Genomic DNA, 22,912 nt, shown 5'->3' on the forward strand with positions numbered 1-22,912 from the left:
AGAATGAAAAGGAAATATCCCTAAAGGTCAAAGGTGGTTTTGGGGTTTTATGTAGGATTTTCCAGACTCTGCTCTTGACAACATACTACTTGAGAGTCAGAGTGAGTCATAACACGCGTGACTCACGACATGTCGAACCGACTGTTTGCAGGTAAACAAACATCCAACATTGTCCCAATTCTTAATAAAGGATTTCACAGAAATCAACTAGTTAGACATGACAGGTCATGTGGTTTGTCCCGATGAGGATTACTTGGGATCAGAACTGATCCTGGGGGAACTTGAAGCAGCGACGTGAGGAGTTGCTTCTTTTCTTCAGCAGAACCTTCAGCTGGAATATAAAGAAACATGGATAAGTCAGAACAACTTGCATTTCAAATTGAAACAGACAAAGAAAAAGCCAGAAACTTTAAAGATAAAGCTGTGTTTTTTAGTCAGTTTCTATGAATATAAAACAAAATGATTTATTTTATCTACACTAATATGTAAATATTAACTGAGTTATTAATTTTTGTGTTGCAATTACAATTAATGCAACTAGATGGCAGCAGTCAATACATCCTCCATGGCTGAAGGAAGAAGGAAATCCTGTGAGATCCCAGTGATGACTGAGGATAAGAGGATACAGTGACTCCAGCAGCTTTTAAAGCTGATGTTTGGACATATTTTCGTAGTAAGTAGTTACTACTTCGTCAAGAGTCTTGTGTTCTGTAAATACTACAACACCAGAGTCAAGTACTGGACAATTCTACACATATATACTTGTTACTACACTATCACATCACCAGAGTCAAGTACTGGACAATACTACACATATATACTTGTTACTACACTATCGCAACACCAAATACAAGTACTAGACAATACTACACATATATACTTGTTACTACACTATCACAACACCAGAGTCAAGTACTGGACAATACTACACATATATCCTTGTTACTACAGTATCTTGATATATAACTTAATATATATACATATATATATGTGTGCGAACATTTCTGGTCGGCGTGCTCACCTGCTCCCCCTGGGGGCCACTCTGCAGCAGGTGCGCCGGCAGGTTGTTGTCCAGGTTCCTGGATCCTGGATCTGCTCCCTTGTTGAGCAACATCCTGATGATCTCCCTCTGCTGCGGGTGCGAGTGAAGTCCAGCTGCCATGTGCAGGGCGGTGTGACCGTGAGCCTGGACCCCAGGGACACGTTAAGACCTTGTGACGCTCCACACGGAAACCTTGACTCACTTTCATGTTCACGAAGTCTCGGCTGTCGCTCAGAGGAACTCTCAGGAGGTGACGCAGCAGCTCGAGGTTTCCTTCCTTCACGGCCAGATGCAGCACCGTCTTGTTGCTCTTGATCTCCTGGAAATGCAGAAGTGGAAGCAGCGGAAATCACCGCGTCAGCGACCAAACGAAAGAGCAGCAGATTCATTTTCGGGTCAGAGTAGATTCATTTTCGGGTCAGAATAGATTCATCTTTCGGGTCAGAGTCGGGTCAGAGTAGATTCATCTTTCGGGTCAGAATAGATTCATCTTTCGGGTCAGAATAGATTCATCTTTCGGGTCAGAGTAGATTCATCTTTCAGGTCAGAGTAGATTCATCTTTCAGTTCAGAGTAGATTCATCTTTCGGGTCAGAGTCGGGTCAGAGTAGATTCATCTTTCGGGTCAGAGTAGATTCATCTTTCGGGTCAGAGTCGGGTCAGAGTAGATTCATCTTTCGGGTCAGAGTAGATTCATCTTTCGGGTCAGAATAGATTCATCTTTCGGGTCAGAATAGATTCATCTTTCGGGTCAGAGTAGATTCATCTTTCAGGTCAGAGTAGATTCATCTTTCGGGTCAGAGTCGGGTCAGAGTAGATTCATCTTTCGGGTCAGAGTTGGGTCAGAGTAGATTCATCTTTCAGGTCAGAGTACATTCATCTTTCGGGTCAGAGTAGATTCATCTTTCGGGTCAGAGTTGGGTCAGAGTAGATTCATCTTTCAGGTCAGAGTACATTCATCTTTCGGGTCAGAGTAGATTCATCTTTCGGGTCAGAGTAGATCCATCTTTCGGGTCAGAGTAGATTCATCTTTCAGGTCAGAGTAGATTCATCTTTCGGGTCAGAGTAGATTCATCTTTCGGGTCAGAGTAGATTAATCTTTCGGGTCAGAGTAGATTCATCTTTCAGGTCAGAGTAGATTCATCTTTCGGGTCAGAGTAGAATCATCTTTTGGGTCAGAGTAGATTCATCTTTAGGGTCAGAGTCGGGTCAGGGTCGTGTCAGAGTCGGGTCAAGGGTCGTGGACGCACCTGGCTGACCAGAGGAGCTCCTGCAGAGATGAGTCTCTGGACGCACGACAGCTTCTCCTCGGCTTTGGTCTGAACGCCGACGTCCATCGCGAGACCGCCGGTCAGAGCTTTGACGGTGGCGCTGTGAGAGATGACCGCGGTGTGGAGGGGAGTCATGCCTGAGGAACATGATGTTAGAATGTGTGGAGGGGAGTCATGACTGAGGAACATGATGTTAGAATGTGTGGAGGGGAGTCATGACTGAGGAACATGATGTTAGAATGTGTGGAGGGGAGTCATGACTGAGGAACATGATGTTAGAATGTGTGGAGGGGAGTCATGCCTGAGGAACATGATGTTAGAATGTGTGGAGGGGAGTCATGCCTGAGGAACATGATGTTAGAATGTGTGGAGGGGAGTCATGACTGAGGAACATGATGTTAGAATGTGTGGAGGGGAGTCATGACTGAGGAACATGATGTTAGAATGTGTGGAGGGGAGTCATGACTGAAGAACATGATGTTAGAATGTGTGGAGGGGAGTCATGACTGAGGAACATGATGTTAGAATGTGTGGAGGGGAGTCATGACTGAGGAACATGATGTTAGAATGTGTGGAGGGGAGTCATGCCTGAGGAACATGATGTTAGAATGTGTGGAGGGGAGTCATGCCTGAGGAACATGATGTTAGAATGTGTGGAGGGGAGTCATGACTGAGGAACATGATGTTAGAATGTGTGGAGGGGAGTCATGACTGAGGAACATGATGTTAGAATGTGTGGAGGGGAGTCATGACTGAGGAACATGATGTTAGAATGTGTGGAGGGGAGTCATGACTGAGGAACATGATGTTAGAATGTGTGGAGGGGAGTCATGACTGAAGAACATGATGTTAGAATGTGTGGAGGGGAGTCATGACTGAGGAACATGATGTTAGAATGTGTGGAGGGGAGTCATGACTGAGGAACATGATGTTAGAATGTGTGGAGGGGAGTCATGACTGAGGAACATGATGTTAGAATGTGTGGAGGGGAGTCATGACTGAGGAACATGATGTTAGAATGTGTGGAGGGGAGTCATGCCTGAGGAACATGATGTTAGAATGTGTGGAGGGGAGTCATGACTGAGGAACATGATGTTAGAATGTGTGGAGGGGAGTCATGCCTGAGGAACATGATGTTAGAATGTGTGGAGGGGAGTCATGACTGAGGAACATGAAGTTAGAATGTGTGGAGGGGAGTCATGACTGAAGAACATGATGTTAGAATGTGTGGAGGGGAGTCATGCCTGAGGAACATGATGTTAGAATGTGTGGAGGGGAGTCATGACTGAGGAACATGAAGTTAGAATGTGTGGAGGGGAGTCATGACTGAAGAACATGATGTTAGAATGTGTGGAGGGGAGTCATGACTGAGGAACATGATGTTAGAATGTGTGGAGGGGAGTCATGACTGAGGAACATGATGTTAGAATGTGTGGAGGGGAGTCATGCCTGAGGAACATGATGTTAGAATGTGTGGAGGGGAGTCATGACTGAGGAACATGATGTTAGAATGTGTGGAGGGGAGTCATGACTGAAGAACATTATGTTAGAATGTGTGGAGGGGAGTCATGACTGAGGAACATGATGTTAGAATGTGTGGAGGGGAGTCATGACTGAGGAACATGATGTTAGAATGTGTGGAGGGGAGTCATGACTGAGGAACATGATGTTAGAATGTGTGGAGGGGAGTCATGACTGAGGAACATGATGTTAGAATGTGTGGAGGGGAGTCATGACTGAGGAACATGATGTTAGAATGTGTGGAGGGGAGTCATGACTGAAGAACATTATGTTAGAATGTGTGGAGGGGAGTCATGACTGAGGAACATGATGTTAGAATGTGTGGAGGGGAGTCATGACTGAAGAACATTATGTTAGAATGTGTGGAGGGGAGTCATGACTGAGGAACATGATGTTAGAATGTGTGGAGGGGAGTCATGACTGAGGAACATGATGTTAGAATGTGTGGAGGGGAGTCATGCCTGAGGAACATGATGTTAGAATGTGTGGAGGGGAGTCATGACTGAGGAACATGATGTTAGAATGTGTGGAGGGGAGTCATGCCTGAGGAACATGATGTTAGAATGTGTGGAGGGGAGTCATGACTGAGGAACATGAAGTTAGAATGTGTGGAGGGGAGTCATGACTGAAGAACATGATGTTAGAATGTGTGGAGGGGAGTCATGCCTGAGGAACATGATGTTAGAATGTGTGGAGGGGAGTCATGACTGAGGAACATGAAGTTAGAATGTGTGGAGGGGAGTCATGACTGAAGAACATGATGTTAGAATGTGTGGAGGGGAGTCATGACTGAGGAACATGATGTTAGAATGTGTGGAGGGGAGTCATGACTGAGGAACATGATGTTAGAATGTGTGGAGGGGAGTCATGACTGAAGAACATTATGTTAGAATGTGTGGAGGGGAGTCATGACTGAGGAACATGATGTTAGAATGTGTGGAGGGGAGTCATGACTGAGGAACATGATGTTAGAATGTGTGGAGGGGAGTCATGCCTGAGGAACATGATGTTAGAATGTGTGGAGGGGAGTCATGACTGAGGAACATGATGTTAGAATGTGTGGAGGGGAGTCATGCCTGAGGAACATGATGTTAGAATGTGTGGAGGGGAGTCATGACTGAGGAACATGATGTTAGAATGTGTGGAGGGGAGTCATGACTGAGGAACATGATGTTAGAATGTGTGGAGGGGAGTCATGACTGAGGAACATGATGTTAGAATGTGTGGAGGGGAGTCATGACTGAGGAACATGAAGTTAGAATGTGTGGAGGGGAGTCATGACTGAAGAACATGATGTTAGAATGTGTGGAGGGGAGTCATGCCTGAGGAACATGATGTTAGAATGTGTGGAGGGGAGTCATGACTGAGGAACATGAAGTTAGAATGTGTGGAGGGGAGTCATGACTGAAGAACATGATGTTAGAATGTGTGGAGGGGAGTCATGACTGAGGAACATGATGTTAGAATGTGTGGAGGGGAGTCATGACTGAGGAACATGATGTTAGAATGTGTGGAGGGGAGTCATGACTGAAGAACATGATGTTAGAATGTGTGGAGGGGAGTCATGACTGAGGAACATGATGTTAGAATGTGTGGAGGGGAGTCATGACTGAAGAACATGATGTTAGAATGTGTGGAGGGGAGTCATGACTGAGGAACATGATGTTAGAATGTGTGGAGGGGAGTCATGACTGAGGAACATGATGTTAGAATGTGTGGAGGGGAGTCATGACTGAGGAACATGATGTTAGAATGTGTGGAGGGGAGTCATGACTGAAGAACATGATGTTAGAATGTGTGGAGGGGAGTCATGACTGAGGAACATGATGTTAGAATGTGTGGAGGGGAGTCATGACTGAGGAACATGATGTTAGAATGTGTGGAGGGGAGTCATGACTGAGGAACATGATGTTAGAATGTGTGGAGGGGAGTCATGACTGAGGAACATGATGTTAGAATGTGTGGAGGGGAGTCATGACTGAAGAACATGATGTTAGAATGTGTGGAGGGGAGTCATGACTGAGGAACATGATGTTAGAATGTGTGGAGGGGAGTCATGACTGAGGAACATGATGTTAGAATGTGTGGAGGGGAGTCATGACTGAGGAACATGATGTTAGAATGTGTGGAGGGGAGTCATGACTGAGGAACATGATGTTAGAATGTGTGGAGGGGAGTCATGACTGAGGAACATGATGTTAGAATGTGTGGAGGGGAGTCATGACTGAGGAACATGATGTTAGAATGTGTGGAGGGGAGTCATGACTGAAGAACATGATGTTAGAATGTGTGGAGGGGAGTCATGACTGAGGAACATGATGTTAGAATGTGTGGAGGGGAGTCATGACTGAAGAACATGATGTTAGAATGTGTGGAGGGGAGTCATGACTGAGGAACATGATGTTAGAATGTGTGGAGGGGAGTCATGACTGAGGAACATGATGTTAGAATGTGTGGAGGGGAGTCATGACTGAGGAACATGATGTTAGAATGTGTGGAGGGGAGTCATGACTGAGGAACATGATGTTAGAATGTGTGGAGGGGAGTCATGACTGAGGAACATGTCGGTTAAAATGACATTTTTGATCAAAATGAGATGCGGCAGAAATGACTTTTTTATGGAGGTTACATGTGTTGAAAATGTTATATATATTGAATTTAAAAGGCATTAAAAATACGTCAAATTTAGAAGATTTATTTCTGAATTATTTGATTTAAAATACCTTAATGTACTTGAAAAAAAAAAATGTATTCATCAATTTTAACCAAAACAAATTCTACCTTTCAATGTACTATTTATTAAATATTAATTAGTAATATTATTATTAATTATTAAAAACGTTTAAAAAAAGTTCACCTTTAATATACAAATTATTTAATTAAATCATTTTAAATAAAATAAATAAAACAAATTAACCTTTCAACATACAGATTATTGAATTAAATTATTTTAAATAAAACAAATTAACCTTTCAACATATGGATTATTGAATTAAATTATTTTAAATAAAATAAATAAAACAAATTAACCTTTCAACATATGGATTATTGAATTAAATTATTTTAAATAAAATAAATAAAACAAATTAACCTTTCAATATACAGATTATTGAATTAAATTATTTTAAATAAAACAAATTAACCTTTCAACATACGGATTATTGAATTAAATTATTTTAAATAAAATAAATAAAACAAATTAACCTTTCAACATACGGATTATTGAATTAAAATATTTTAAATAAAATAAATAAACCAAATTAACCTTCTAAGGTACACATTATTGAATTAAATAATTTAAAATAAATACAATAAATCAATCTTTCAATATACAGATTATTTAATTAAATTATTAAAAAAGAAAGAAAAAAGGTTCTAAAATCCTAAATTAAATGGTTATTCAAGACATAGAATTCAATAGGCACTGAAATACTTCCGTACTTACTTCAAATGCAATAAAGCTCTTAATACATATTATTCTTGAACTCGCAGTTGTTGTCAGTCCAGCAGATTTAAATAAAGTTTTTTCAAATGATCGTGTGAGGTGAATAAAAATTATCCATAAATAAAAGTTACACATTTTCTTTTATAGAACAATAAAAACAGGTTGATTTTTATTATAATTCTTCCAGAAATTAATCAAATGTTCTCCATTTGGAAAATATAAAAATATTATTAAACAACATATATTTTTCCATTACCTTCATAATTGCGAGTCTCAAGTTCAAGTCCGGGTCTGTTTGACAAAATAGTCTGTAAAAGAAGAGAGAGAATCGTTTAATTGTTCTAAAGACGTAGATCATTAAAAATAAATAAATAAATACATTTAAAAGCTTTTATTTTGTGAGGTATTTTCCAGGAACAACTTTTGGTAACTGTGGTAATAGATGTTTAAATCCAACAGTGGAAGTAAACTAAAATGTTTTTTGACATCGTTTACCTGAATCCATGGACCAGATTCGTCAATTTATCTTCTATTTATTTAACAAAATTATTAAATTAACAGTTACAATTGTTATTCTGTCGTTGAATTTACACGTTTGTCGACGACGTACAACATTAGCTTGTATCTATTTGCTAGCTTGTTGTTGTTATACATTTTCTTAGTTTATTTCACAAATACGTTTTTTAAAGAGTATTTTACGATGTCAAGTATAACATACAGTGACACATGTGACCATTGTTTCCAGTAAAACCTCTCACCAAGTGGTAATAATTCATTTTTAAATAAAGTTATGACCAACAAAATGGCCGCTTCACTAATTCAGATTTGACTTATTTGGTGTAAAGTTCATATATTTAATTTCAGATGGTGGTACAAGTAATTGTATGTGATGTTCGACCACGTAAAAGCTTTTTTTTTTATTGTAAACACTAAAATAACTTCATATTACTGCACTAAGGTGAGTATTTATGCAAGTAGGTGTTGTTATGTTTACATTTAAACAGACAAAAATCCTGCAAGACTATAATACTAATAAAAAAGCCTTTTTTTTTTAACCTAACCCTAACCTCCACCTTATAAATGAGATGAAATTAAAGTTATTCCAACAGTCAGAGTGACACTAATAGTTCAACTCTCACCTGCATCACTTGTGGAAATCCGTATTCCGCCGCCAGATGAAGAGCCGTCTGTCCGTTGACGTCGCACGCGTTGATGTCCGACCCAAAGTTCAGGAGGTCGTGAACGATCTCGGGCTGGTTCGCCGTCACCGCCACGAGCAGCGCCGTCTGTAAAGAGTCCAAACACCTGAGAAAAGCTGCACAAACAGCATGAGATCCACTCGACTCGTCGCACCTTCCCCTTGTGCTCTCGGGCGTCCAGGAGTCTCAGGTCTCTCAGGCGCTCTGCCGCCGCGAAAGCACATTCTCTGAGACCCTTCGCCGTGTAGATGTGCAGGATACTGTGAGAAGAAGTATTACTTTAAATCAAAGTATTCTTGGTTCAGTTATTTTGAACCTTCCACTTCCACGATCAGAAGGAAAGAACAACATTTTCTCAACCATATTAAACCAAAACATAGCCAATAATGTTTTGATTTTGATTTAAATGAATTAAGGCTGCATGATATATAAAAAATATTTATATCGCGATATTTGCACGTGCGATATGCATCGAAAACATGCATGATTCTATAAATCAAGCATTTCTTAAATGCGCACTTCGATTAATCAGTGTCATGTTCTGTAAAGTTGTCAATTTGTACTTCTATGTCTTTTTGTTGTTTACGTCTCCGTCGTTCTGTTAACTTTCCAGCGCAGGTTGTTAGACTCGGTTGCTATGGCGACGAGTCTTGCCAGCGCACTGACTTAGCTCATGTTATTAAAATTATTATTATTATTTCTTTGTAGCAACCAGAACTTTTTTAATTAATACTAACTAAAAAAAACAACTTTTAATTTGCTATAAATAAAAATGTATTAATACATACAAATTTCATTTGTTTTTCAAACCAAAATATGTCCAAACATCAGATTTAAAAGCTGCTGGAGTCACTGTATCCTCTCGTCCTCAGTCGTGGCCAGGATCTCTTATTGGATGTAATAATTGTTGCTGCTGCATCTAGTGGCCAGTAGCTTATTTGGAACACGAAAAATATATATATATATATTTTATAAACCCTTTATTGAGATATAAACCATACAATTAACTGAATAACTCCAAACTATAAAAACTAAAATATGTTTTGAAAGCAAAGAAAAAAGCATTTTCTCACAACACTTCGTAGTAACCAAATATGTGTAACTAGAGAGAAAAACTAAACAAACAAAACATTAGCTTGTACTTTATTAAAAAAAATCATTTAAGATCATTTTTAATAATAATAATAAACAATGTTTGAATGAAAACATGAATAATAAACTGATCTAAAACGTCATGAATTATATATAATGTATATTAATGACACCAGACAAATATGACAATTAAAACTCACTGGAGTTGTTTGAATGAAAGTATGTTTTCAACTCAAATGTTTATTTGGTTCATTTTAGTGTTTCTAACTCACGTGTCTCCGTCCTCGTCCTGCTGTGAGGCTCGGCTGTCGTCCATCCCGCTCACCAGCATCCGGGCCTCCTCCAGCTTGAGCGGGTCCAGCGAGCTGAAGATGTACTCCGGGGCCTGACCCATGGACCAGTGTGAGCCCAGACCCGGGTCCGTCATGTGACCTCCCTGCAGGACAGAACCAAGTCATCCAGGTGTTCGTCAACAGCAGAAAGACCTGTTTTTTCTCCTCACGTATCCGAAGTCCTGCAGGTGCTGATGGGAGTCGTACTCGGGTCCCAGCGGGTTGGTGAACCCGTCCTCGTAGCTCGGCCCCGGCTGAGCTTGGTAGTAGTTGAAGGTGGAGTCTGGAGCCGCGTTCCATTGTTCGTAACTCACTGCCATTTCAGAGAAGCTGCCTGAAGCTCCGGCCAGAGAGGATGGACCTGGAGTTGAACCATCAACCACAGTCAGTCCATCTGCTCCGTCCCTGACACCACTTGTATGAGGAACCCTCATGAAAGGTACAATACATACAGTATATATACTGTATATATATATATTTTTTTTTTTTCCCCTATAAATAAACTATAAATGTTTATTACAACCAGATTATTAATTGTTTCTACTTATTTGTATTATTTATAATTGTTTTAAATAGTCAAAGTTATATATATATAAGGTAAGGTAAGGTAGAACTTTATTGATCAAATTTGTTTTTCCAATTACACAGCAATACAGACGATTATTATTCATAAATATATATATATATATATATATATATATATATATATATATATATATATATATATATATATATATATATATATATATATATTTGTTAAATTAAGACATTCATTTATTTTTATTTATATATTATATATGTTATTATTTTTAGTCCTAGTTATGAATCAAGTTCACATCTTTAAGTGATGATATGAATGTATTATTTGATGATATATCTATTTATGTCTTCGCAGCTGATGAAGACACTGGAGCTGCTGGTCCTCAAACATCTCAGGCCACAAGTCCAGCACGCGCAAGACCCCCTGCAGTTTGCCTACCGGGCCAGCGGTTGGTGTAGAAGATGCTTCACCTCCTGCATCGGACCTACTCCCACCTGGATAAAGGACGCGGCTAACTGAGGATCCTGTTCCTGGACTTCTAAGGTGCCTTCAACACGATCCAGTCCACTCTGCTCCAGGACAAACTGACACGGATGCATGTGGACCCTGGTCTGGTCTCCTGGATTTCGGACTATCTTACTGATCGACCACAGTATGTCAGGCTGAAGGACATCACGTCTGACACTGGGGTGTGCAGTACAGGAGCACCTCAGGGGACAGTACTGGCTCCTCTCCTCTTCACCATCTACACTTCAGACTTCTGCTACAACTCAGAGCTGAGTCTCGTCCAGTGGTCTTGGACTTTAGGAGGTCCGGGACAAAGCCACGTCCAGTGTCCATCAGAGGTGAAGAGGTGGAGATAGTTAACAACTATAAGTACCTCGGTGTGTGTGTGTCTGGACAGTAAACTGGTCCTGCAACACAGACCACGTGTATGAGAAAGTTCAGAGTAGACTTTACTTTCTGAGGAGGCTTCGATCATTTAACATCTGCAAGAAGCTCCTCTGCATGTTCTACCAGTCTGTGGTGACCAGTGTTCTATGCTGTGGTGTGTTGGGGTGGAAATGTGTCCAAGAGGAGTGTCAACAGGTTGGACAGGTTGATCAGAAAGGCTGGTCCTGAGGTTGGAATGAAGCTGGACTCACTGGTGACAGTTGCTGAGAGGAGATCATTGAACAAACTTCTGTCCATCATGAATGATGACATCATCCTCTCAACACTGTCATCAGAGAAGCAGATGCAGCACGAATGCTCCTCCCATGATGCAACACTAATTGACTCAGGGACTCTTTCATTCCTTGGGCTATTAGATTGTTTCATTCTGAGTTTGGGGCAGGAGTGGAGTGAAAGTATAAAATACCATGACATCTATGTTAATCTTTGTATACTTTGTCTTTTTTATTTTTATTTGATCTATGTTTTTTATCTTAGACTTAGATTGTGTCATCTTGTTCTTTCTTTTTATAGAAACGTTGTTCTTGTTCTTACTTTTATGAATTATCATCTATATTGCTGTGTTCTAATTGGAAAAACAATTTCTAAGATTACAAAAATAAAGTTCTATCTATTTAAATTATTTGGCAAATTGTGTTTTCTTTGTTTTCTTCTTTTCTTATAACATTGCTTTGTTTCCGACGTTTAATCATTTCAATTTGATTCATTTAGACCTTGATTTATTTCCCATCGATATTTTCTCGTCTAATTATTTACAATATTTGACCTATTTTAACATTTCAAGTGTTGTTCAGATGCAAAGTTGTTCTAAAGGTTTGTTAAATAAATGAAAAGAAAACACACAACTTAAATGAAAGAGAAGAAGTTCTGACCTGCGCAGGAGAATCCTTCTGCCGATGACACCTGCGTTGCAATTAGAAAAACATCATTAAACACTGATAAAAACAAGATGTATCGAGCGGTGAAGTCTCACCGTGACGGTGTCGAGGAGAACCGGACTCGCTGCCGAGGCGCCGGAGTAGGACGGCGACTCCGAGGGCGACTTGCGAAGCCTCTTCTGCTCCAGGAGTTTCTTCACTGTGGGCAGCGTCGGACACGGCTTCTCCTTCTGTGCTGTGGAACATGGATCGTCAGGCGTTACGCTCAAGAGTCTGGTTCTGATCGAGGTTTCTGCCTGTTAGAAGAAACCGTTTTCCTCGCCACTGTCGGTCATCATATAGAGACATCAATGAGATTTCAAATGCTAATTTAAAATAGATAAATCAATATAGAACAATTATATTTATAGAAGATCACAATGTGAGTGAAAATTACCTGCTTTTAATTTAGCTTTTGTTCATTTGATTGTGTGAATGCTGGGAAGCACAAGGGAGATCCTGTTTTCTTCTGACCTCAACTTTGTGTCGCTTCTCATCCCACAAATTTTATCCGATTTCAACCGTTCACACTTTTATCAATTCGGCTCGTCTCCGAAATGCGGTCTATGTTCTAGCTTTCTTTTATCTCCTCCACTCTTTCTTTTATTCCTCTTTTTCTAGCCAACTTCAACTCATGTTTCAACTCCTTCCTCTTTGATCTACTACTTATACTTTTACTACTAATTCTACTACTTCAAATTCAACTACTAATTCCACTTCCTATACTTAAACTTCGAATTCCACTAATACTTCCAATACTACTTCTACTACTAATACTACTACTACTTCTATGACTAAATCTACTACTACTTTTACTTTTCTACTACATATATTTTTAGTACTAATTCCACTTCTTATACTTTAACTACTAATTCCACTTATACTTCCAATACTACTTCTACTACTAATACTAATACTACTTCTACTACTAATTCTACTACTACTTTTACTTTTCTACTACTTCAAATTCAACTACTAATTCCACTTCCTATACTTTAACTTCTAATTCCACTAATACTTCCAATACTACTTCTACTACTAATACTACTACTACTTCTACTACTAATTCTACTACTACTTTTACATTTCTACTACATATATGTTTTACTACTGATTCCACTTCTTCTACTTTAACTACTAATTCCACTAATACTTCCACTACTACTTCTACTACTAATACTACTACTACTTTTACTACTTTTACATTTCTACTACATATATTTTTTACTACTGATTCCACTTCTTCTACTTTAACTTCTAATTCTACTTGCATTCATACTGCATTTTCTTCTGGAAATGCACTCTTTCTAGTTACTATTTAAAAGAATGTTTCCATAAATAATTGTACTCTGAATATTTATATCATAAACTGATGTTTTTTCTTCTTAAGCCATTTCTCATATTCACATGAGAGTTATTCCATGACATTTATATTCTCATTTTACAATATTTTCAGGGGGATTTTCTGACATGGCGCCCCACGCTTGCTTTGTGGCTTTACATTAGCATTGTTGTGATGTTCAGAGTCGGGGGGGATTCGTCTCTAAAAAGTTTGACTCAATTATGATGAGTTCATTAGAAAAGATGTATTGTGTGTCAGCTGGCTAACAAGAAAAACCCACTAGTAAATAAAGAAAGTGACTTCTGTAGGTAATTTAAAAGAATTCCTGACGTGGTCTTTCAAAGAACTTCAACAAAGCTGGGTTTTATCAGACGATGGATCCTCGGAACATAAAAGAAAGTTCCTGAGATAAATATAGACTCGTGAGCTTCCACATCAAACGACTCCATTGAAGGATGAACGGTAGAATCTTGCCGTCACGACTCGACCACACACGTGTTGTTCCGTAAGAACCGGAACCTGTTTCCGTCCCGTCCGTGGAACCGAAGATCACACGCGTGATCGAGCTCTTCCACGAGGAACCTCTGGTCTGGTGACAAAAACCAGCATTTAGGATGAAAAGAAAAGTTTGTTTCTGTGACGTCTTCCTGTGTCGCTCCGTTACGTAACCACACCTTCCTGTGTTTCTACCAGTGGCTCCGACTTTCACTCTCGCAGTAGTAGTTGAATCGTTTCACTTTCTGAACCTTCCTTAGAATCAGCTTTCGATTTAAAGACTCAAGTTGTGAGTCAGTCAGTCGGTAATGGTTATTTGTAAAGATCCTTCGAGACCAGGTTCACAAGGACTTTAACAATCAATACACAGTTAAAATATATACTATAAAAGGTCAAGACACATAAGCAGGAGTCCCTGAAAATCAGGAAAAGCTTGAATAAAAGTCTCTTGAGATGTTTCTTGAAGGAGTCAGTAGATCATCAAACACAGATGTTTCTTGAAGGAGTCAGTAGATCATCAAACACAGATGTTTGTTGAAGGAGTCAGTAGATCATCAAACACAGATGTTTCTTGAAGGAGTCAGAAGATCATCAAACACAGATGTTTCTTGAAGGAGTCAGAAGATCATCAAACACAGATGTTTCTTGAAGGAGTCAGAAGATCATCAAACACAGATGTTTCTTGAAGGAGTCAGTAGATCATCAAACACAGATGTTTCTTGAAGGAGTCAGAAGATCATCAAACACAGATGTTTCTTGAAGGAGTCAGTAGATCATCAAACACAGATGTTTCTTGAAGGAGTCAGTAGATCATCAAACACAGATGTTTCTTGAAGGAGTCAGTAGATCATCAAACACAGATGTTTCTTGAAGGAGTCAGTAGATCATCAAACACAGATGTTTCTTGAAGGAGTCAGTAGATCATCAAACACAGATGTTTCTTGAAGGAGTCAGTAGATCATCAAACACAGATGTTTCTTGAAGGAGTCAGTAGATCATCAAACACAGATGTTTCTTGAAGGAGTTAGTAGATCATCAAACACAGAGATGGTTCCAACCATCAGTAGATTCTGATCCACAGACCTCAGAGCCCGAGCTGGGGTGTACGTCTGGATCAGATCACTGATGGAAGGTCTGACCATGAATAGATCTGAAAGTAAGAACCAGAATTTTAAAATGATCCTGAAAGAAACTGGCAGCCAGTGAAGAGTTTGAAGGAGAAATGTGAGTTCTTCTACTAGAGCGGCTCAGAATTCCGGCTGCAGAGTTCTGAATCAACTGCAGGCGAGGATCGGGGAAATGTGAGTTCTCCTACTAGATTCGTCACTTCGCTTTTTAAAGCCAGAGTATTTCTTTTAAATGAAAGTAGATTCATGTTCATGTACTTACTATAACCATGGATGAAGGTATGATAAGGAACAGACGTGATGGATGTTACCGTATATTTCCAATAATAATGTGCATTTAAAATCATTATTTTTTTACGACAGTGCACCTTATAATCCTGGTTGCCTCGGGTATATGTTCTGGTTGTATTCGCTGACCTAGAGCTAATTTGTACAGCTTTTTAAAATATCAAAACGTTGAGCCCTGTAATGAGACTACAGGGCTCAGGGGTCACATCAGGGACTATCAAGCTTAAAGCAAAAAAGTGTAAATAGGATGAAAAAACTGATGTAAAATGTTAAATTATATCATAAAATGGGCTAAAATTGTTATTTTATTATGTAATTTTCAATTTTAAATCTGATATTTTTATCATTGTTAATATTTTATTTTTGTATTAAACAATTTAATTAAAAATGTGCTTTATTTGTTGTTGTGTTCGCCTCACAGCGAGAAGGTTGCCGGTTCAATTCCAGGTCTGGAGGGAGTAAACCTGTGACCTTTCTGTGTGCAGTTAGTATGTTCTTCCCCGTGTTTACGTGGGTTTACTCCGGACACTCCGGTTTCCTCCCACAGTCCAAAAACATACAGAGGTTGATTGACAACTCGGGGGGAAATTGTCCATAAGTATGAGTGTGTGTGTGAATGGTTGTCTGTCTTTGTGTGTCCTGAGACAAGACTGGCGTCCTGTCCAGGGTGTCCCCTGCCTCTCGCCTTAAGCCATAAAGAAAATGAATAAATATTTACAAGTATTTGTAAGAATAAACTCATAGATAAAAATGAACTTTTAGTCTTTCGTTCTTCATATTTTTAGCAATATCTAAGATTTTTGTGACTAGAAATACTCATTAAATGATGTTATTGAAACGTTCTGTGTACGACTTATGTGAACGATTGATTTATTGATATGTACAAGTTTAAAGAAGCCTGACTAGAGTCTTCGTCATCTCCCAGAGACTCGGTCTAGAGCCAGAAAACCACCTCGAGTTGAGTTTCCATCGTTTACTTCGTCGAACTATCGAAGAATTGACGTTAAACCCCGAGACCCTTTGGTTTGACTTGCGTGAAGAACATGTTACTAGAAGCCTCGACCACAATCCACCTGCTTTAATGTCAGGAGGTTTTGATTTTCAGGGTCAGGGAGCTCACGACGGCTGAGTCAGTCCTGAGTCACGGACTTGAACTTTACGGCGCCGTCAGATGTGGTCGATCTCCGTCGTCGGTGAAATCAACCCTTGAGAAAAACCAACAGATAACGCTTGGCTTCTCTGCGATATTCAAATGTGGGTGGAAACTCCTGGACAGGGGTCACGCGTGGGAGACGTCGGGGATTCCGCCGCCCTTTGACTTTCTCGACTCTCGACTGAGATTCGCTAGTTTCCTCATTTTGTGCCCAAAAAAGTGTGCCGGCGAACCATGACGTCGTGGAGTGGAACCTGCCAGACCGGAGCGAGCCAGCCAAGGGTTAATGAAAAAAGAGGAAGATGTCACAGACCAGAGGTTTCCAGGTTCCTGTCGTGTTGCAGTTGATTTGTAGTGAGAAGTTAAGCCTCAGTTTTCAGAAGTTCAGCCTCAGTTTTCTCCGTGAATAACTGTTTTTATTCAAAGACAGTATTTTCTAAGTGAACTCCTGCACGAACACGTCTCTCTTCTTAAGAACAAAGTTCAATATTGTTTCATTTACTGCAGATTTGTTACTTAAAACAAGTTTAATTCAAGTCTCGGGTAGATTCCTGAGCTCACTTGTGAGAGCACAAGGAAGCTACTACTCAACTGCTGACATGATAAGGAGAGCTTGTGGCTCAGCTCTTTTCCCATGACATCATTAGCTCAGTGGTGGCTGATGATGTCATTGATAATCACTGCTGTCGTGAAGGTGAAGGTTCTTCTTCTTTTTATCCTTCATTTTCTACCTCAAAACATCCTCTTGTCAGTTTGAACTTCAACATTCTGTAATCAAACAATTTTCAAATATATTCAAACAATTTTCAACTATAATCAAACAATATTCAACTGTAATCCAACAATTTTCAACTATAATCAAACAATTTTCAACTAGAATCCAACAATTTTCAACTATAATCAAACAATTTTCAACTATAATCAAACAATTTTCAACTGTAATCCAACAATTTTCAACTATAATCAAACAATATTCAACTATAATCAAACAATTTTCAACTGTAATCAAACAATTTTCAACTATAATCAAACAATTTTCAACTATAATCAAACAATATTCAACTATAATCAAACAATTTTCAACTGTAATCAAACAATTTTCAACTATAACCAAACAATTTTCAACTATAATCAAACAATTTTCAACTATAATCAAACAATTTTAAAGTATAATTAAACAATTTTCAACTACAGTTAAACAATTTTCAACTATAATTAAACAATTTTCAACTATAATCCAACACTTTTAAAGTATAATTAAACAATTTTCAACTATAATCAAACAATTTTCAACTATAATTAAACAATTTTCAACTATAATTAAACAATTTTCAACTATAATCCAACACTTTTAAAGTATAATTAAACAATTTTCAACTATAATTAAACAATTTTCAACTATAATCAAACAATTTTCAACTATAATCAAACAATTTTCAACTAAAATTAAACTATTTAAAACTATAATCAAAGAATGTTCAACTATAATCAAACTAAAATCCAAATATTTTTTAAATTAATATATATTTTAAAAATAAATCATTTTAATAAATAATAATTCAGCTTCTTCTACACAGATTTCAAAAACTGTTTCAAACCTTCTTCATGCTTCCATCAACACGTCTGTACCAACACTGAGAATAATCTTAATAAAATACATTAAAACATTGATCTTCACAATATTAAATAACTGACACTGAGCATTAGTTGCTTCAAATTGGCAGAAACAGGATCAGATTTGATGTGTTTACATGTATTTTATTAAGCATTTAATAATTAAATTCAAATGTAAACTAATGTGTTACTTCAGGTATTTTAAATGTTAAAACTAGTTTCTACAGCCAAACATCTGTGAGTGAAAGAGAAGAAACTTACATTTATCAAAGTGCATGATAGGAAATCCTTCTCTCGGCGCCTGTCAGCTGTCTGTCGTCAAGGGAACGTCCGGATGGTTAAGAGTGTGTGTGTGTGAGTGTGAGTGTGAGTGTGAGTGTGAGTGTGATTGCCTCACGTCTATAAACAGTAGCACGTTGTTCCACGTCATCATGTAGCTCCGCCCACAATCATACTATAACTATAATCCAACAATTTTCAACTATAATCAAACAATTTTCAACTATAATCAAACCATTTTCAACTATAATCAAACAATTTTCAACTATAATCAAACAATTTTCAACTATAAACAAACAATTTTCAACTATAATCAAACAATTTTCAACTATAAACAAACAATTTTCAACTATAATCAAACAATTTCAACTATAATCAAACAATTTTCAACTATAAACAAACAATTTTCAACTATAATCAAACAATTTTCAACTATAAACAAACAATTTTCAACTATAATCAAACAATTTCAACTATAATCAAACAATTTTCAACTATAAACAAACCATTTTCAACTATAAATAAACAATTTTCAACTATAATCAAACAATTTCAACTATAATCAAACAATTTTCAACTATAATTAAACAATTTTCAACTATAAACAAACAATTTTCAACTATAAACAAACAATTTTCAACTATAATCAAACAATTTTCAACTATAAACAAACAATTTTCAACTATAATCAAACAATTTCAACTATAATCAAACAATTTTCAACTATAATCAAACAAATTTCAACTATAATCAAACAATTTTCAACTATAATCAAACAATTTTCAACTATAATCAAACAATTTTCAACTACAATCAAACAATTTTCAACTATAAACAAACAATTTTCAACTATAACCAAACAATTTTCAACTATAATCAAACAATTTTCAACTATAATCAAACAATTTTCAACTACAATCAAACAATTTTCAACTATAACCAAACAATTTTCAACTATAAACAAACAATTTTCAACTATAATCAAACAATTTTCAACTATAATCAAACAATTTCAACTATAATCAAACAATTTCAACTATAATCAAACCATTTTTAACTGAAATCAAACAAATTTCAACTGAAATCAAACAATTTACAGCAATATTCAAATATTTTCCACTAAAAATCAAACAATTTTCAACTATAATCAAACATTTTTTAACTGAAATCAAACAAATTTCAACTATAATTAAACAATTTTAAACAATTTTACATCCTTAAAAAAAGAAATTTTCAACTGTCATAAAAACATCAACTGCACTAAAACAATTTTCTGATCAAACAAGATATTATTAACGATATAATATATACAAGAGATGCAAGAAAAGTCATTATTTCTATTTTGTTTCTCTGAACAGAATATTCACTTAAATATGATTTTGTTTGATTATTATTGATGTTCCTCAACGTTGATTTATCTTCGTGGATCATTAGTGTTCGTCGTATGAACATTACATTTGATCAATTAAATGATTATATATTTATGTAAATATTCATCCTGGTGCAGAATCCTCTTCATTATGAACATTCATACGTTTGTATATTTTTAAGATCGTTTTATTTTATTATCTCTTTTATTATTTCTTTTTTTCCTTGCACTTTATTCTCATTGTGCTGTTGTAAAAGTGTGTTTCCCTCTGGGATGAATAAACTAAATAATCTATTATATTCTATTCTATTCTATTCATTTGACATATTTAAGGCAGTTTTACCTGAAAAGGTATTTGTTGTGTCAGTTTTTAACTGTATATTTATATATGTTGTGTTGTCCTCAATACATCTCCAAGCATGTGCTACTGTTTACCTGATGAATGTCATGTTGTGAAGTCGTGACAAAAACAACGGGGGGTTTAGTGGTTAGTAATGATCTCTAGCCTCGTAAAGGTTAGTATTTCAAGAAACTACTTGACGTGGACTTTCTGTGTACTTCTGTCCTCCCACGACCCGAGAACCTCAGTGTCTTCACGTGTGATCATCACACATGTAGTGTTGAAAGAAAACATTCATACACACATATATTTATTTTCTCCATAGATCAATATTCAACTGCACTGTATTGTTAATTTTAGTGTAGTTTTGTGTGAAATAAGGTAACAACATGTTTTGTATTTACAACTGACATTCAAATGTTAATTTCTTCATCTTTGTGTTTCAATTAAACTTACAAACAGCAGACGGACATTAGTTAGAGAGATCCGTTACGTGAGATCCTGGTGATGACTGAGGACGAGAGGATACAGTGACTCCAGCAGCTTTTAAAGATGATGTTTGGACATATTTTGGTTTGAAAACAAATGCACTACACATATATCCTTGTTACTACACTATCATAACACCAGAGTCAAGTACTGGACAATACTACACATATATACTTGTTACTACATTATCACAACACCAGAGTCAAGTACTGGACAATACTACACATATATACTTGTTACTACACTATCACAACACCAGAGTCAAGTACTGGACAATACTACACATATATACTTGTTACTACACTATCACAACACCAGAGTCAAGTACTGGACAATACTACACATATATACTTGTTACTACAGTATCACAATACCAGAGTTAAGTACTCAGCTGGTCACCTTGACCCAGAAACAACACAAGGGATGAAGATTTAAATAGAAGTATATCAATTATAAAATGATAACTATTATAAATAAACAATGATTGACATGATATAGATTTGATTTGATACAGCATACACACTTTCATACATACACACACACGATTAAATCAATAATCAAATGGTACAAACTATTGCAAAAATAAATAAAAATAATAATAAGATATTAATAATCATTATGAATGTATTATCTTGCTTAATTTAACTTATTATTTATGTTGTATTATTATTATATGTATTTAATTATTTTAAATATGTGTACTGTATGTCTTAATATAGTGTGTTTTTATCTTTTTTGTGAACTGCCTTCAACAACTCAAAGATAGACTTATATCTAGTATTATTCAATGATGTGTTTATAACGTGTTATAACTAAAGTTGATTTTCCTCCTAAAGTCTGGCTGCGCCCTCTGCTGGCGGACACCAGCAAGCTCATCCAAAACGTGACATGACGTCAGAATATGTTCAGAATGGTGTTTGTAGGTCAGGATTCATGAAAACTATCATGTGTTGTCAAAAACTATCATGTTTTCTCTGAAGCTCAGATGCTGCTACGAGGGTCCGGACGCTGCAAACAAGCATCACTGCCAAAGTGAAGGAAATGATGCTTTGATTGACAGCAAGAAACTAGTTCACCCACAGGGGAAATAGTTTAGCATTTATACTACTGTAACGCACATTTATACTACGGTGACTCGTGAAGTAATACTACTGTAATGCACATTAATACTACGGTGACTCGTGGAGTAATACTACTGTAACGCACATTAATACTACAGTGACTCGTGGAGTAATACTACTGAAATGCACATTAATACTACAGTGACTCGTGGAGTTATACTACTGTAATGCACATTAATACTACGGTGACTCGTGGAGTAATACTACTGTAACGCACATTAATACTACAGTGACTCGTGGAGTAATACTACTGAAATGCACATTAATACTACGGTGACTCGTGGAGTAATACTACTGTAACGCACATTAATACTACAGTGACTCGTGGAGTAATACTACTGAAATGCACATTAATACTACGGTGACTCGTGGAGTAATACTACTAAAATGAACATTAATACTATGGTGACTTGTGGAGTAATACCACTGTAATGCACATTAATACTACGGTGACTCGTGGAGTAATACTACTAAAATGAACATTAATACTATGGTGACTTGTGGAGTAATATCACTGTAATGCACATTAATACTACGGTGACTCGTGGAGTAATACTACTGTAATGCACATTAATACTACGGTGACTCGTGGAGTAATACTACTGAAATGCACATTAATACTACGGTGACTTGTGGAGTAATACTACTGTAATGCACATTAATACTACGGTGACTCACGGAGTAATGCTACTATAATGCACATTAATACTACGGTGACTCGTGGAGTAATACTACTGTAATGCACATTAATACTGCGGTGACTCGCGGATTAATACTACTGTAGCGCACATTAATACTACGGTGACTCGTGGAGTAATACTACTGTAACGCACATTAATACTACGGTGACTCGTGGAGTAATACTACTGAAATGCACATTAATACTACAGTGACTCGTGGAGTAATACTACTAAAATGAACATTAATACTATGGTGACTTGTGGAGTAATACCACTGTAATGCACATTAATACTACGGTGAT

At 37.2% G+C, this 22,912-nt stretch overlaps 1 protein-coding gene across 1 annotated transcript; it reads right to left on the bottom strand.

Moving 5' to 3' along the window:
* Positions 1–153: 153 nt before the first annotated feature.
* On the bottom strand, positions 154–18,621 carry nfkbid (nuclear factor of kappa light polypeptide gene enhancer in B-cells inhibitor, delta). Its single transcript, XM_087812989.1, has 12 exons — positions 18,594–18,621; positions 12,370–12,509; positions 12,269–12,299; positions 10,072–10,262; positions 9,842–10,005; positions 8,632–8,737; positions 8,418–8,564; positions 7,535–7,586; positions 2,292–2,449; positions 1,245–1,361; positions 1,022–1,186; positions 154–331 (listed from the first exon to the last, which is right to left on the bottom strand). The coding sequence occupies exons 1-12, from the start codon at positions 18,607–18,609 to the stop codon at positions 260–262; spliced, it is 1,359 nt and encodes a 452-aa protein (XP_087669115.1). The 5' UTR covers positions 18,610–18,621; the 3' UTR covers positions 154–259.
* Positions 18,622–22,912: the final 4,291 nt, after the last annotated feature.

This window comes from Callionymus lyra, chromosome 17 (assembly GCF_982586985.1).
Source record: "Callionymus lyra chromosome 17, fCalLyr1.hap1.1, whole genome shotgun sequence".
NCBI lineage: Eukaryota > Metazoa > Chordata > Actinopteri > Syngnathiformes > Callionymidae > Callionymus > Callionymus lyra.